Raw genomic sequence first — 15,863 nt, 5'->3', positions numbered from 1 at the left:
GGTAGTGAAGTGGCAGGTGTGCTCCGCCTGTGACTCACTCAGTGGCACCCCGGTAGTGTCTGTGTGTGGAGGCACCGAGCCCTGCTGGCCTTTGGGCTGTCTGCAGAGGCGCTCGGAGCTCAGATGCCTCACACCCAGCACGGTAAAAGAAGGCACAAGAGGTAGGGTTTGTCCCCAGACTTTCCCAACAAACAGGTGTCGCTGGCTGTCTGTATGTAAACTGCTGAAGTGGCACACGAACAGATCTTGCTTTTCACAGAGCTTGGGGGTCTGCCACAGACACTGGGATTACATTAGCAATTTAAAGCAAATGCACAAAACCCCTGCTGCCCAGTTATCCTGTGATGGTGTCAGGACCCAATTTTCCACAGGGAATGACAGCACTTCCCTCTCCCCATCTGGAAACCAAGAACGTGTCAGACTTCTGATGCAGATTTTCCAGCCCCGGTCTCTCTTCACAAGTAGACTCAGCTTAGGATTTCAGCTGTTCTAGGCCAGTACTCCACGTGAGAGAAGCTGTGTTTTGATTTTGTCTTTTTTTGGTCATTTTTTTGAGGAATCACCTGGTCTATTGTGGGACTGAGCTTTTCCCTGGCAAAATTCAGTCCCTGCCAGTCGCTCCTGTTGAAGCCAAGGAGTGGGACTGTCACACAGCCTCGGAACCCTTCCGGCGTGTTTTCAGTGACCGCGGGAGATTCAGCCTGAGTCACTGCGATGACAGCATCAATTGTCACAAGTATGAAGAGAATCATGTAGCAGAACACCGCGACATCCATTTAATGTCTTTAATGAAACGGGATAATTATAGGTAAATGTACTGGCTATGGCACTAAGGAGATTTGTTTTTGCTATCGTTCTTGCTGAGCAGGCGTCTATCAAGTATTAACCCCTCGGCGGTGGCGATTCTCACCGGGGCTATCAGCTGGGCAAAGGCACCTTGCGGACGAGGCTCCCCCTGCCCGAGTGGTACAGCCGCGCCTCATCCCCCCATCCCGCGGCGCCCGGTGGTTGGTGCCCACTGCGGCGCATGCGCGGCGGGCGCCCGGCGGTGCGGGCGGTGCTGTGGGACCGGCGGGTCGAGCTGGGTCGGGCCGGGCCGGGCCGGGCCGGGCGCTGCCGGGGCACCGGGGAGGGCAGTCCCGGAGCCGGGAAGGGCCGTCCCGTCGTTACGGGCAGCGCTGTGGGTGAGGAGCGGCGGGTGGGAGCGGGGTTTGTGCGTCGGGGCGAGTCCCTAGGTGTGCGTGAGGGTCTCGGCGGCCCCGGGGCGGGCGAGGGTTACGGGGGGTGTCGGTGCCGTGTCTGTGCGGTGTCTGTGCGGTGTCTGTGCGGGGGCGGAGCAGCTGTCGCGGCCCTGCTGGAGCCCGGGCTTGCGGTGGTGGGTTGCGCTGTTCAGGGCCTGGTCGTGCTAGGGATTGGTGTGTTTTGCCCCAGTTTTCCCCAAGGAGATGAGAGCGGGGGAGCTGCTCGGACTTCGAGTCCGTCTTGCCAGGTGTGAGGCCGTGGAGTGGGCGAAGGGCCTTCGGGGCTCCCAGCCTGTCCCCCTCCTTGGAGCGGGGTACCTGCGACCAGAGGCCAGGGCAAGTAGGTGCCCACAGAATCCAGGCTGCGGTGGTGGCATTTGGTGCCTGCTGAAGCAAGACGGGTGCTTCTCAGTGGGCGCTCTGCCCTCGGTGGTCTCAATGGCTTTTTCACCTGCATCCGCCAGACTCCCATAAGCACAGTGGTGTTAAGCGTTACAGGCTGCGGCGGGTGTGGTGGTCATGCTGGTATCGCCTGCACAGTTCATAAAACGAGCTGGCATTCAAATATTTCAATATTATCTGGCGTTTCTCTCCCCACAAGCCTTTGTTTTTGAACTACAGTGTGTTCAGGAAGATTCAGACAACTTAAGACACTTAATGCTGGGTTGTTCAGCTAATGACACTGATGTTGCTAATAATATGTAATAATGTTGCTTGTCTGCGTTCCATACTCTTTTTCCATTTCTGAATATGGGGTTGTTGTTTTTTGGGGTTTTTTTTTGGAAAGTAGCTTAATACTTAGAAACTGACTGCAAAGTCTTGTTTCGAGGCATGATCATTACAGCGCTTTTTTGGTGCTAGTGGTCCCCTTTACTGCATTAGTTTTCTGTAGTTTTGTGTCCTGGATCTGAATGTTTATGTCCTGGAGATTCTGAATTGCACCCAAAGATGTAGCAAATGGTGGAAAATCAGTGAGGGAAAAGCAGGGGAGTAGGACAATAACTGCGCAATGCTGTTGAAATAAAAGTTTCATAAGTAACAAAACAGGATTTGCTTCTTGGATTTTCTCTTCCTCTTTCTTGCCTTTCTTCTTGACACTCTTCAGCTTTTGCTTCACTGCATTACTTTGTACTAGTACGGACTTGACAGGCCAGTTGTTAAACATGATGGGTTTTTTTATCTATCTACCTGTCTTTGAGATGATTGTGCCTTATAGCAACAGGACCAAAGTGATAAATGCAGTGGATAAAAGCTGTCTATGGTTTAGAATCTATATGTATGGATGCACTTAAAAAATCACTAAATGTTTTTCTCCTTGTTCCAGATGGAAGAGTTCATGCTTACTGCCCATGCATAATAGTAGATACTAAAGAGGCATGAAGAAGACTATAGTGGGGATGAGAAGTGTCAAAAGAGAAGAAATGAATCCTACAAGTGATGATACAGTGTTTGGGACCATTTTTGACTGGGACTACCTCTTATGGGAAGTTCGTTTGACATTTTTAGCTGCTGGTTTTTTAATCTACTTGGGAGTATTTCTTCTGTCTCACTGGTTGTCTTCATGGAGAAGTACCACTTACCGTGCCTTGTATGCAAAGGAGAAGGTGTTTTGGAATATGGCAGTCACACGTGGTGTGTTTGGACTTCAGAGTTGTGTTGCTGGATTATGGGCTTTGCTCATAGATCCTGTTTTTCATGCTGACAAAGTTTATTCACAACAAAAGTGGAGTTGGTTTAACTGTTTAATAGCAGCTGGATTTTTCTTGCTTGAAAATGTAGCAGTTCATGTGTCCAACATTATTTTTAGAACATTTGATATTTTCTTGGTAGTTCATCATTTGCTTGCTTTTGGTGGCTTGGCTGGTCTAGTAATTAATGTGAAATCTGGACATTATCTGCCCTTGATGGGAATGTTGCTGGAGATGAGTACCCCCTCAACATGCATTTCCTGGATGCTTCTGAAGGTAAGAATGTGATAATTTTGAGATTGTTTGTAACAGTTTTCATGCATTTCACTTGTCTGTAGAGAATCTGTGTGGTTTTTTTGGAGAGTTTTCAATCAAAACTGCATTTATCCCACTGATATCCATGTTACTGTCATACCTGCTTTTGTCGTGATGGCACTTCTGCAGGCCTCCGTATCAGTTTCTGTGTGGTGCTGTGTGCATGTGCACAGTGAGATGGTATGGATCTATACCAAGTTTGGGATGCCATATACATGTGAAATAACACAGTACTATGAGGAAAAAATGGCCTGCGAGAGTGTGTATGTGAAAGCTGGATATTTGCATTAGTTCTACAGATTCCTCAGTTCCTTATCTTGAAGTAACAATCTCACTTCTGCATACTTTGTGTTCTTGTTTTTCTAGGCTGGCTGTGCTAACACCTTTTTCTGGAAGGCAAACCAGTGGGTGATGATCCATCTGTTTCACTGCCGCATGATTCTTACCTACCATATGTGGTGGGTGTGTATTTTCAATTGGAATTCTGTGATAGAAAATCTGGGACTTCTTCACTTTATTGTTTTATTCTCGGGGTTATTTGCTGTTACACTAATACTTAACCCGTACTGGACATACAAAAAAACTCAGCAACTCCTCAACCCAGTTGATTGGAACTTTGAAAATAAAGCAACGGAAAATGGAAAATTAAATGGTGAAACACATGAAAAGAAGAGCATATAGCACTGAAACAGCAGTTCTTCAGAAGGGTAATGGAAGAATACAATGCGAAGTCATCCTTTGCACATGAACTAGAAGCTTTTGCAAGAAGCTCTTTGACTAAGTGACTCCTTGCTGGTAGCATTCTGTATGCATCACAAGTATTGAAAAGCTTTGTTTGCCTTTCATATGTGCATACATATAAGAACTTCAACCCTCATTATGAAATACGCCAACTATTTGTCAGGTTGGGCAGTATTTCATAATTTAGTAGTGACATCCTCCCTAATGGCATCCTTTGACCTAATGCTTCAAAGTGGCTTTACAGTTAAATTGTCTATTAAGCTCAGCTTGAATCAAGTTTAGCTTGAATCTTATTTCACATGTGGTGGAGATACTGATAATAGAAATTATGTTAAATTGTTTATTAAGATCAGTTATGATCCAAATTAGGTATGCATGGGTACCTAGTTCCTGTGTGCCAGTGAATCACTCCCAAGTGGCTGAACTGGTTGGTGGTAGAATGCAGTCATGGCCTGGGTTTGGGTTTTGTTGTTGGTTGGTTTGTGGGTTTGGGCTTTTTTGGGTATTTGTTTTTGGTTTGGTTTTTTTTCCTTCAAGTGCACTTAAGGAACAGGAAAATAATTGTTTGAGTGTTTGCTGTCAAAGTTGTAGTTTCCAGGTTGCCCTCAGTAAGGGAGGAGTTCATACCCATCAAAACCATACCTGAGAGGATCCATGCATTTGTCACATGAGTGGTCTGGTAGGTAATCATAGTGGCGCCTTCTGGACTTGAAAGCAATGAAATACAAGTGGCAACACCAGAATGTGACTCTCTATTGTCTTGGACAAAAATGTTGCTTGACAAGTGAAATTATTTTGTTTGTAGGTACCCACATGAGGGGTCATGCAACTAGTTCCACTAGTGCTCCTGTTATGGTTCCACTTATATTTGGGAATGCACTAACTTTCAGAATCTGAGTTAACTCCTCTGTTGAGGAAAGCCTGTATCACCTCCTGTAGGAAGGAGTTTGGTTGTTTTAATATTTTTATTTAATTTTAAGAACATACCAAGCAACACTAACAGTCCTTTGCACTTTATCTGCCACATCACAAAAATCCTTCCTTAACCTGAGAAACTGGGTTGCTCTTTAGATAGAGACTAATGGTAATGGATATTCTCCCACATATAATATTGGTTTGATGTTTCCTGGGTGAAATGTTGGGAAGTGGATGAAGGGGTAAAGATCATGATAGAAGAGAGTGACGCCTAGTGGCAGGAGAATGACAGGGGTATTAGTTTTGGTGCATGGAACTGATGAGAGAAAAAAACTGGTTAATTGGAACTCTGTGTGTCATGACTGCTGCATAGATTTATTTCCCAAAGCATTAAAACTGGGCAACCCCAAGCTGTGAAGAATTTTTGGTCAAGCCATGAATAAGATACATTGTGGACTGATCTATGGTGGAGCATATTGTTTTAGATGTGTGAGGGAAGCACTCTTTGATGTAAACAGCCCCATTTTATTAATTTTTGGTGGGAATATCTTTGATTTGTTCTGAGTGAAGGGAGTGGTCATGTTGCTGTATTCCCTAATTCACTTTGTATGAGCACAGAGTTGAATTGCTGTTCTGTGAAGGAGGGGAAACTTCTTAAATGTTATGTCACAAATACATAGCCAGATCTTGTTGATAATGATGAAGTGGTGAATATCTGAAATTGCCCATTCAAAACCAGGCTGAGAGGGTCACAGGATTTTACACAGTAACCCTGTCTGTTATTCTGCTGATATTTAATAGATAAAATCTAAATTTGGAGTTATCTTCTTATTTCTAATCAGGGCAGAATGAAGTTGCAGTGTTTTAGCAGTGTCACCTGTCTGGGCACTATCCTATTGTAAAAAGGGTTCTCAGCAACTTGAAATGGTGTACCTCTCCTGAGGAGTTGTGTTGGGTAGAGGAATGTTAAAAGTACTTTGGAAGAAACCAGAGGGATGAATTCCTTGGAAAATGAACCAAAAAAATTGATCTGAATGTGTATCTTGCAGAATCCAAACCTCACTTGCAAGAGTTCCAGGGAGAAAGGCAGAGAATAAGTCACCAGATACTAGAATGATGGTGTACTCTATGAAGCTTAAAACTTGAAGGTTTGGATTTGATAAAACAAGGTAATAATTATAAAAATCCCAGCTACAGAATTCCGAAGAATCCTAACAGAAAATGGAAACCTTGGAAGTAGTTTGGGATGTGTGTGTAATTCTTATTACACACTCATCTGGCTATTTAAATTCAAATTATATCTGGAAGAATGTGAAGTTTCTATGTGCTAAAATAAAATAATATGGAGGGTGGTGGTTAGTAGTGAATTTGAGACTGAAAAAAGGTGGAAATTCATGTCATAGCATCAGATGTCTAAAGTTTAATATTTTTTATTAATTTGTATAACTTTACAAGTGAATTTTAAATTTTTCATTAAAATTTTGTTTTTATCATCATAATGCAGTCTTTTTAGTTTGCATCCTAGTGAGTTTTTTCACAAAAAGACTGTTAGGTCTTTATATAATGAATAATACTTTAGAGCCCATGTTAACCTAAACAGTGGTAGACCCACTAGAACAAGAAAGCTTTGCAATAAAGCAAATAACAGCACTCCTTTTATTTCTGTTGGTTTGAGGGTCCTTTACAGTCCAGCTGGACATACAACACAACAAAAACACAGACAACCTTTCTTCTTTTTGATGGCTTAGCATTGAAGTTAGCAGTTGTGTTACACAGAGCCTCTTTTTTAATACTTGAGAATAAAAGGACCATTTATAAGGGCATGTAGTGATAGGACAAGGGTAAGGATTTTAAACTAAAAGAGGGGAGATTTAGATTAGGAAGAAATTGCTCCCTGTGTGGATGGTGAGGCACTGGAAGAGGCTGCCCAGAGAAGTTGTGGGTGCCCCATCCCTGGAAGTATATTCAGGGTGGGGTTGGATGGGGCTTTGAACAACTTGGTGTAGTGAAAGGTGCCCCTGCCTACAGCAGGAGGGTCGGAACCAGATGATTTTTAAGGTCTCTTCCAATCCAAACATATGATTCTGTGATTCTTCACTCCCTATTGACTGCTCCCTTCAGGAGAATTTTCTCGTTTATTACTGTGGATGACTGTCACATTGCTCTGAAACAAGTCTGAAGAAGTTCTTGAACTGAGGGTTTTGGTGTCTAATTACTTTTAAAACTAAGTGCTGCTCTTCAGCTGAATGGTAGACTAGCCAAAGCTTGTTTGTAAATTTTTTTGACATGAAGCTTATCCCAGTCCTGTTGGGTCTTCCTATTCAGCCTCATCCACAATCCCATTTAGAAAAATTCAATCAGCTTCAGTACTGGCTGGATTGGGTCACAGGGTGTGTGCTGCTGTGGTTTGGAAAACTCTTCCATAATGTGATTTTGGGTGAATTATTTGTTTGCCAAGGTCACTGCTAGGGACTTGGCTTGGCTTTCTTGAACAAGCTTCTTTGAAGGAGTGGTGTTTGTATCATCTTTCTGGCTGAAGTTTTTTGGTTTTTTTTTTTTTTTTCAAAATAATCAAACAACCAAGCCAGCAAACTGGTGGGGGTGATGATGTCCAGTTGTTTTGGTTTGGTTTGGGTTTTTTTTTAAAGAAAAATGTCCACTCTGAGACACCATGTCCAGGCATCTGGTTCTTACTGTTTTCATACAACATTCCTAAATCACAGTTCGTGTTTTCCTCCATTTGTGTCCTGTCATATGTTTTTTCCAAAACTTGTCATCGTTTCTACCCCACCCCCCAACAATTTTTCTGTTAATGTTTATTCTCACATGCAGTATTGGTCATGGTCTTGCAGGAGTCGCTCCACCACTGTGATATTTTTGTCTAATAGTTTTCAGTACATCGCGTCAGGCCTGTCTTCCACCAAATACCCACGTCCAAATCTTTCAGAATTTTTCTGTGTTTTCCTGATAACATGGATTAAATACTGGTGTGATGTACAGTAATAAGAAACCTCTTTTAACCTCAGGGAGACTCCCCCCTTAAAGTGAATTGAAAAGTGTTAAGCAAACCCAAGTCTGCTCTTGTACAATATAACATTTGTTGAAAATGATCTTTACACTGTACATAAATAAAAATATTTTATTGAATAGCTGTCTAATATGAGTTTCATTTACTGATGAAAACAATGCCTAATATTTTTTATTTGCTACTTGTAGCTTAAACCGTTTTTGCAGTGCATGCACTAGAAAAATGATTTGGTTGTTTTGACATGTTAAACTTGACAAAGGTACTGTCATATTCAAGGAAATAGCTATAAAAATCTTGTAACCAACGTTCCTTTACCAGCATTTAACATATTATTCTCAGGAGCATGTTTATAACACTAGAAGCTGTGCTATATATAAGTATGTATTAAAAACTGTTAAAATCTCTTTGGAATGACCCTTCTGGCTTGTGTATTTGAAATGTGTGGTTTAGCATTAGGCTCCAACTGTGAAGACACTTCATTTGGTACCACATGACACTTTAGTGTAATTTAGTGTAATGTAGTTTAGTGTAAGCTACCTTAAATAAACAACAAAACAAAGAACATGAAACAAATGCCAAAAACTTGTCCCATTGCAAAATAGTAAAATAAAGTTCTAAGCATTTCTTTTGTGTGCTTTGCAGGAATTAATTCCTGATGCTTTTTAGATTTGTGAGTTAAAGGGACACAGCATCATTACTGGCATTTTAATTATTCTTATAAGAATGCAATGTGCAAGCAACTGGCTGGCTGCCTCTGCAGTGAAGTCCCCAAGATGAATTGAAGCAGAAGCAAGACATTCATGTGTACAGCTCCACTAACTCTGGAATGTGTGTGGGTGCAGACTGGGATGAGAAGAACAATGTATAATAGTGTTTGTGTGAATTAAGTCCTTTTTTTTTTCTATTTTTTTGTAAATGATCTGTAAAATGAATTTAAATTTTATAAATGTTTTGCTATTCAGATGTTTTCAATTAATAGGTAAATGTATTTTAGTTGGTAGGTTTCAACATATTCTCAGAAAAATACTGGAGCCCACTTGTGCTGACAATGTTATACAGCAGTTACAATGTTTTGATCTTGTGTCATGGTGCTGGTACTTGGAACAAAAGTATACAAGCAGTGATCATTAATGAAGTAAACTATGCCTGTTGCTGTAGTTGTCTGCCCCCAGATGGGTTTCTAGTATTGGAAGAGATATTTCATGCTCTGGATCTGATCGACTAATCGGCATGTTGTGCTATTGATGGTGTCACAGAGCAGGAATGAGTATTTGTGCCTTCCTGTTTTCATTAAGCTGAACCCTGGCAATTGGGGTGGAATGATGATGACACAGCAAACCTGCAAGGCCACAGTAGTCCATGTTCACCGTTCAAGGTGGCAGAAGGGCCAAGTTTGAAAGGAGTAAGGCCTGCTCACCTGTCCACAAATAAGAAAGCAAGGAAATTGGCTGTGCCATCGCTTGCTGCTGTTGTGTGTATATTCTGAGAGCCAACTAGGGTCACTTCTGAGTCCTTAGGCATATGACCTGAGCAGAGAGTAGAAATGTAATACTAGCTTTGTCAGATGTGTTACTTCTGGTCTGAAATATTTATTTCCTCATACCTGCCTCTGTGCCTTTGACTGCTTTTCTCACAGCGTGCTGTATATGCTGACAGTGTTTTCACCACTATGTCCTCTGACACCATAAAGAACTGTGAAGTTTTAGTACTAGTAATTGATTCTGGCAGCTCCAGGTACTCGCTCAGATTTATATATTGCCATATGAATCTGCAACTTCCTTCTCTTGCCTTGCTGCTTCTGCTGCTGAAAACAGTTTACCAGGTGAGCACTGCATTTTGTTACTGAAGCTGTGCTCACTCAAGTTTAAGCATGGGGCTTGCACCAAGCAGGGGACAAAATATACGTGAGAAAGGATGAATTTTGAGAAGGTAGAGAGTTGACTTTCCTGTGTTTCTGGACCTTGCAGTTCTGCTGTCAGGATCTTTTAAGTGTAAATCAAGGTGATAACTGATACCTTGAAAAACAAAGCCATACAGGCAAACTACAATAGTATATAGAGTACTTCTGCATGAAGGTTTGCATAGAATAGGCATGAAGCATCTAACAGGAGCTTGTTCATCTTGTGTTGTGCGTCATATTTACAGGATGAAAGTGTACCCTGGAAAGCAGCAGTAGCCTTCCTAAGGAGTCCTAAGAATTAAATATAAAAAAAACTAGGAGTCTTTGGGATGAAATAGATGAAATTGGTTGTTACATTGTATACTGCTGATCAGATTGCGGGTGGATATTGACTATGTAGTTTTTCTGATGTAACTTTTTTTTTCTCTTAGCATCATATTGAGTATTACTGTGACACTGGTTGAGGCTAAGATTGATAAACTTTTTTAGGACATCAAAATTGCTAAGCAATATATTGCCCAAGGCTGATAGGGCCTAAGGTCTGTTCTAATTTAAAGTAATTTATTCTTGTATCATCACTGCCTTTTTATCTTACATCATTATTTTTTGCCCCTGCGCTTTTGCATATTCACAAGTACAAATCAATCTGCTCTTTTGTTTTCCTAGCCATCCTAATACTCCTTGTTTGTCACTTTTCCCACTTGAATTCCTTTTTATTAAATGTTGGCAGCTTAGAGCTGTACATAGTATGTAATATAAAGTCTTCTCAGTATCTTGTATTACACTAGTACCTCCTTTCCTCCCCTGGGAATAGTTCTGCTTTGGCCAAAGGCTGCATTTGTCTTTCAGGATTGCATGGCCTCAGCGCTTTGTGATACTCTTGAGCTGAAATTCACTCAAGTTTTCCTTTATCAGCTTCAGGATGAAGAAGAGCCATCAGAGAACAGCGAAATAACTGAGAGCAGGAATTTTGTGTTACAGAAACGATTTGTGCCTATGACTATCCGGGGTGCGGGTGCCCACGGGTGAGCAGTGGGGGCTGCGGGGGCTCCGTGAGGGGAGGCCGGGGCTGACACAGCCGGTTCTAGCCGGATCCAACCATCCAGCACAGGGCGCGGCTGAGCCCACGGCCAGGGCGGGGGCGTCTCGGGGCAAACATAACTACGGAAGGGCAAAAAATCCTGCACAAAAGCGAAGAGAACAAGGCGAAAGAAACAGCCCTGCGAGCACCGAGGTCAGTGAGGGGGAGATGTTTCAGGGCACCAGAGCAGAGATTCGCCTGTAGCCCATGGAGGAGCCCTTGAAGGAACAGGTTTATCCTGAAGAACTGCAGCCTGCGGGAAGCACCCACACTAAAGCAGAGGAGGAAGAAGTACGGGTAGGAGCTGTGATGGACTGACCACAACCCCAATTCCCATCCCACTGTGCTCCTCGGGGAGAGGGAGGCCAAGGAGCTGGCAGTGGAGGAGTGATGTTGAGCCTGGTGAGAAGGGAGAACAGAGAGGGGAGCGTTTTTAACTTTTGTCTTTGTTTCTTATTATCCCATTTTTAATTTTAAGTGGCAATAAATGTAATTTCCCCAAGTTGAGTCTGTTTGGCCTACAACAGTAGTCGCAAGGGATCTTCTTGTCTTCATTTTGACCTACAAGGTTTCCATCTTCTTTTCTTCCCCCATCCTGTTGACAACGGGGAGTGAGAGAGCAACTGGGTGCGGGTCTGGTTGCAGGCTAAGGTCAACTCACCACACGAAGTTATGGCATTGGCCTTTACTATCACTCATGTGCCACCCATGACAACGAGGAGATGATGTAACACAAGGGCTCTGGTCCTGAGCAATATTAAAATTTAGGAAAATTTGTACCTAGTCTGTCTGAATTGGCAGTCTGAGAATTTGATTTGCAAATACTGCTCATAAAAGAAGGAAAGAAGTGAAATGTGTTCATGAAAGAAGTTCTAGTGCTGGTAAAAGATCACAATATAATAAAATTCAGCTGTCATGTTTACCTGTGCTGGTGTGCTCAGAACTGACAGTCTCCAGTAGTGGTGCTGGTGCTTCAGGAAGACCTGGAAGACAAGTTGGCTGTAGGCATCAAAGCAGAATGTGAATAAGCAGTGCTTTTATAAACCCGAATGTTATTTTTGATGTAACAGTCCGAATTTAAGAAAATTGTGTGGTTTGCTTTTTTTTAATACTATATAATATAATACAGTGTATATGTAAATGTTTATATAAATTTAAAAAGTCTTATCACTCAATCTGGTTTGATAAGGGAAGTAGAGGGGACCTGTAACTTTACAAGGCTCCAGCATGTGTTCTGCAGATGCTCAAGTTAAGCAAAGCTGTTGGATGTCCTGGCTCAGAGTGGTTTCTGAGGGATTACAGTAAGAAGATGACAGTGTCTTCATGGGGGATACAGTTGGGAACAACAGAATTTCCAGTGGATGAATACTCCCTAGAAAAAAGTGCCAGTTACATCAGCTGTTAAACAGAAGGGATAATCTGAGAAAACAGGGCTTTGCTGGGGAACTTGATAAGCTAAGTTTTAGTTTTGTTCAGATTTCATGCAGTGTTTTGGAAAGCAAGCCATTGGAATGATGTCTTATATCCTTAGGTGTCCTAAATTAAGGTGTACATTCAACCATGTCAATTTCCATGGAGAGAGCAAATAGGCATCCCATCTTCATGGCATTATGTCTCAGGACACTGCCCAGGGTTGATGGTGTCCTTAAAATGTCCAGTATATGTACTGGAGTAGGGGGATGGTGTAGATGTATGGTGAAGGTGTGTGGAGTAGATTACCTGTGTGTAGTAGCTTGGAGGTGAAGTATCTTTGCTGAAGCCCCAGTAATCAGAAATGAGAGTAAGTAAATTTTGGTGAGGTCTCATGTAAGTATCACCAGTGAAAGCATTTTAACCATCAACTTCTTAGAATCTGGTTATAAAAAGCATAGTGTTAACAGTGGAAACAGCCATTATCTGTACTCTAATTATCAACAACTCATTATAGGAGGATAAATAATGAATTTGTGATTGCAATGATCAGGGTGCTAATTATTACTGCTAATAGGCTGTTACATTACAAATTAGTAGGAAAGTGCAAGTTATTTTGGAAGGTAGTTTTTCTTTTTTATAACTTGATCTGCAATTGTTGAATTTGTCCAACAAGGTTTCCACAGCAACCTTTTATTGGAATTACGTAGGCTATGGTGTATGGTCACCAGAATCATATATGTGTTTGGTCACTAGACTCAAAAGAAGGGGTGGTCAAAGTTCAAAAGGGTTCAGAAAAAAATCTCCAGGAAGGATTTCAATTTTGTCTAAGATAATTGTGAAAGATAAAATAATCTGTGAAAGGTAATTACAAAAGGGAGAATTTAATCCACATAGATTGTGAGTGGGCTGCCAGAAGGTGAAGGATATTGCTAGTAAATGGTATTTTTAATTATGGAATCAAGCTAGTTGTACTTGGTCTAGATATGTGTTTGTTCTCTAAGTGGCCTCTAATGACAAATACTTAAACAGTTTGCCAAAGACTGATTCCCCACCGTTTCAGCTCCTGAAATGATAGCTTGGTGTGAGTGAAATGCAACATATTAAAACAATTACAGAAACAACAGAATAAAATGGTCTCTCATGGAACTGAGTGGTCTCCAATATGAACTGAATGCCATAATGGTATTCCTGGTCTTAATCTTTTACATACAGCCCAATTGTCTTGTTTTCTTTCTTATATAGAACCTTTAGAGCTATATGAAAGCTATTTTGAGGTAATACCATGATGAACTGCATTAAAAAGAAATAACTTTGTGAAAATGAAAACATTTTTTGAAAGTAATACACAAAGACTTGGATAATTGTGAATTGTGAGTCTATGTTGTTAAACTACAGACAAAGGGTAAATGTAAGGAAAAAGGGGATTAATCAAATGTCAAATGCCACCATTTTCTAGTAATGTTTGATAATGAATGTAATGATAATAAATTTACTATACCTGGGTGTATTTTATTACTCACTGTAGATTCAGTTTACTTAAATAGGCAAGAATCACTGCTGGATGACACATGGATCTTTGAACAACATTTAGCTTGAAGATATCATTCTTAAAAGTGGTCCAAAGATTTCAGATAATGTTTAACAACATTAAATAATTACAATGGCTTATAATTTATTTAAGAACTTAAAATGTACTTAAGAGCATTTATTTTCATTGAAGTGTGGCAGATGTGTATATGGATATATTGTAAGGTACACATTTCCAAAATAATTGCATCTTGTAAAGGTTTTCTATTTTATTTTAACTAAGGGGCATAGTCAATCCTGAATGTACAAGTGGTTGGTGTTACTCTCAGGACAAGCATTCCATGCTTGAGTGGCACTGGCTTTGGGTGGCTGCGTGGTTGGCCTGGTCAGTGCTGGTCTGCAGAGATGCTCGCTGTGAAGACCGTCATGCGAGAAGGATGCAAAAAGCAAAAATGTTCGGCATGAGGTGCCAGCGCCTCTAGATAGCATTTAATTTAAAAACTATTACTGGATTTCAAGTTATAAATGAGATTAAAATCCAAAATAGCGCTGTGGCCCAGTATGGGCCCTGGCGTGCTCGGGGGCTGTTCGTGAGCCCAGCTGTCCAGCCCCGCGGCCGGCTGCCCTCCCGGTCCCCGCAGCCCGGCAGCGCCGCTCTCGCCCCGTTACACGGCCGCGTCGCGGGGCTGTCCCGCCGGCAGGGATGTGCTCCCGCCCCGCGGCGGTGTCACGTGCGGCCGCAGGAATGCGGCGGGCTCCGGGGGACCCGCGCTGCCCGCCCCTCCCTACCCCGGCCCGACCTGACCGGCTGGGCCAGCCGGGACCCGGCGAGGCCTCGCGGGGGCGGGCGCCGGGAGCCGCGGCCCCGGGCGGGCGGTGACGGCAGCGGCGGCCGCAGCGAGGCGGGGCCGGGCCGGGCTGGGCAGGGCGGCTCCCGCCGGGGCTCAGGAGCTCCGCCCGGCGGCCACTGCGAGCTCCGCGGCGGGGTGAGTGACGTGTCCGGGCAGCCGGGCAGCCGCCGGGGCCCCGGCGGAGCGGAGCGAGGCGGGGCGGAGAGGAGCGGGCCGGGCCGGGCCGGGCCGTGCCGGGCGGCGGCCGCCTTGGAGCGTTCGGCGGCGGCCGAGGAGGTGGGTGTTCGCTTCGCGCCGGGGTCTTACTCTGGCGTTGTCAGGGAAAGTTTGGTCCTCGGAGGGAGGGCTCGGTGTTCGGTGCGGAGACGCCCCTGGGGGAGCGGGGCTGCTGGCTGCGGCTGCGGGGGCCCGGGGCGGCAGCCGCTGGACAGCCGCGGGGGAGGAGCGGGGACGCTCATGGTGTGAGATGTGGCGTTAAATAGGTTTTGCCTTTTCGAGGCGAGTTACTGAAGCGAGGGTGCGAGGGGTTCGTAAAACGCCTTGGCCAAACTTCTCGCTGTTGAACTGTAGTGAAGTTTCTTCCCCGACGTTTCGCGGGGGGTTTCTCGCGTGTGCGCTACTTCGTGTTCCGCGGAACCGGGAGCCCCCCGGTCCAGCTCTCCTCCCCTCTCCATCAGCTACGGACACAGCTATGGAACATAGAACTCCCATGGGGATTGGAGTTTCTTTCCTTCCCCGTTCTTCAAGGCTGGTGTCGACCAGTTTTTTAGTTGTCATCTCCAATTAAACTGGTTGTCTTGAAACAGGAGAAAAATACTTCTTAACAATTACACTGTCCTTTCATGTATTTTTTTTTTCCCAAGGAGGTTTTAAAATTATCTTTGGTTTCTTTGTAATTAACGGTGCAACTATTGGAGAAGTTACATAGTTGTTTGTGGTGATCCCAGACGAAGTAGTTGTTTTTGCACGATGCCCTGCGCTCCCAGGGTAAGGTAAGAAGAGCTTTAGAAGATTGCCCAGTCATGCACTGGAGGAGTGAGCAAGCAAGCTGTGTCAGTAGGCAGTACCAGGTGCTTGTAAAGGCAGCTATTAATAATTTGCCACAGCAAAGGCTTATTTTAAAGCCTTATTTTAAATTTTTCACCAAAACAATTTTATCCATC

General features: G+C 43.4%; 2 protein-coding genes across 6 annotated transcripts in view; both read left to right on the top strand.

The window, feature by feature from the left end:
- The first annotated feature begins 954 nt into the window (after positions 1 to 954).
- Positions 955 to 8,047, top strand: CLN8 (CLN8 transmembrane ER and ERGIC protein). Of its 2 annotated transcripts, none has more exons than XM_085056696.1 (3): positions 955 to 1,085; positions 2,566 to 3,205; positions 3,611 to 8,047. In XM_085056696.1, exons 2-3 carry the CDS (start codon positions 2,618 to 2,620, stop codon positions 3,923 to 3,925), a joined length of 903 nt encoding a protein of 300 aa, XP_084912822.1. In that variant the 5' UTR covers positions 955 to 1,085; positions 2,566 to 2,617; the 3' UTR covers positions 3,926 to 8,047. The 2 variants fall into 2 exon arrangements, with proteins under 2 accessions (XP_084912822.1, XP_084912821.1); XM_085056695.1 differs by having other exon boundaries at positions 1,084 to 1,184.
- A 6,721-nt stretch (positions 8,048 to 14,768) lies between these two features.
- ARHGEF10 (Rho guanine nucleotide exchange factor 10) overlaps positions 14,769 to 15,863 on the top strand; it is a 110,155-nt gene continuing 109,060 nt past the window's right edge. The window contains exon 1 of one of the 4 annotated variants that reach the window (XM_085056693.1): positions 14,769 to 14,976. The gene's annotated coding sequence lies outside the window, so the exon portion shown is untranslated. The remainder of the gene's footprint in view (positions 14,977 to 15,863) is intronic. The other 3 variants (XM_085056692.1, XM_085056690.1, XM_085056694.1) reach the window with 3 other exon arrangements.

This window comes from Lichenostomus cassidix, chromosome 3, assembly GCF_008360975.1.
Source record: "Lichenostomus cassidix isolate B80296 chromosome 3, HeHo_3.0, whole genome shotgun sequence".
NCBI lineage: Eukaryota > Metazoa > Chordata > Aves > Passeriformes > Meliphagidae > Lichenostomus > Lichenostomus cassidix.
Note: the sequence above shows the minus strand (reverse complement) of the source record. Positions and strands in the feature narration are given on the sequence as shown.

Bases quoted from the DNA above. Each gene is read 5' to 3' on its own strand.
- CLN8 (XM_085056696.1), top strand. From the start codon at position 2,618: ATGAAGAAGACTATAGTGGGGATGAGAAGTGTCAAAAGAGAAGAAATG. The intron at 3,206-3,610 runs GTAAGAATGTGA...TTGTTTTTCTAG, and splicing joins TTTCCTGGATGCTTCTGAAG to GCTGGCTGTGCTAACACCTT.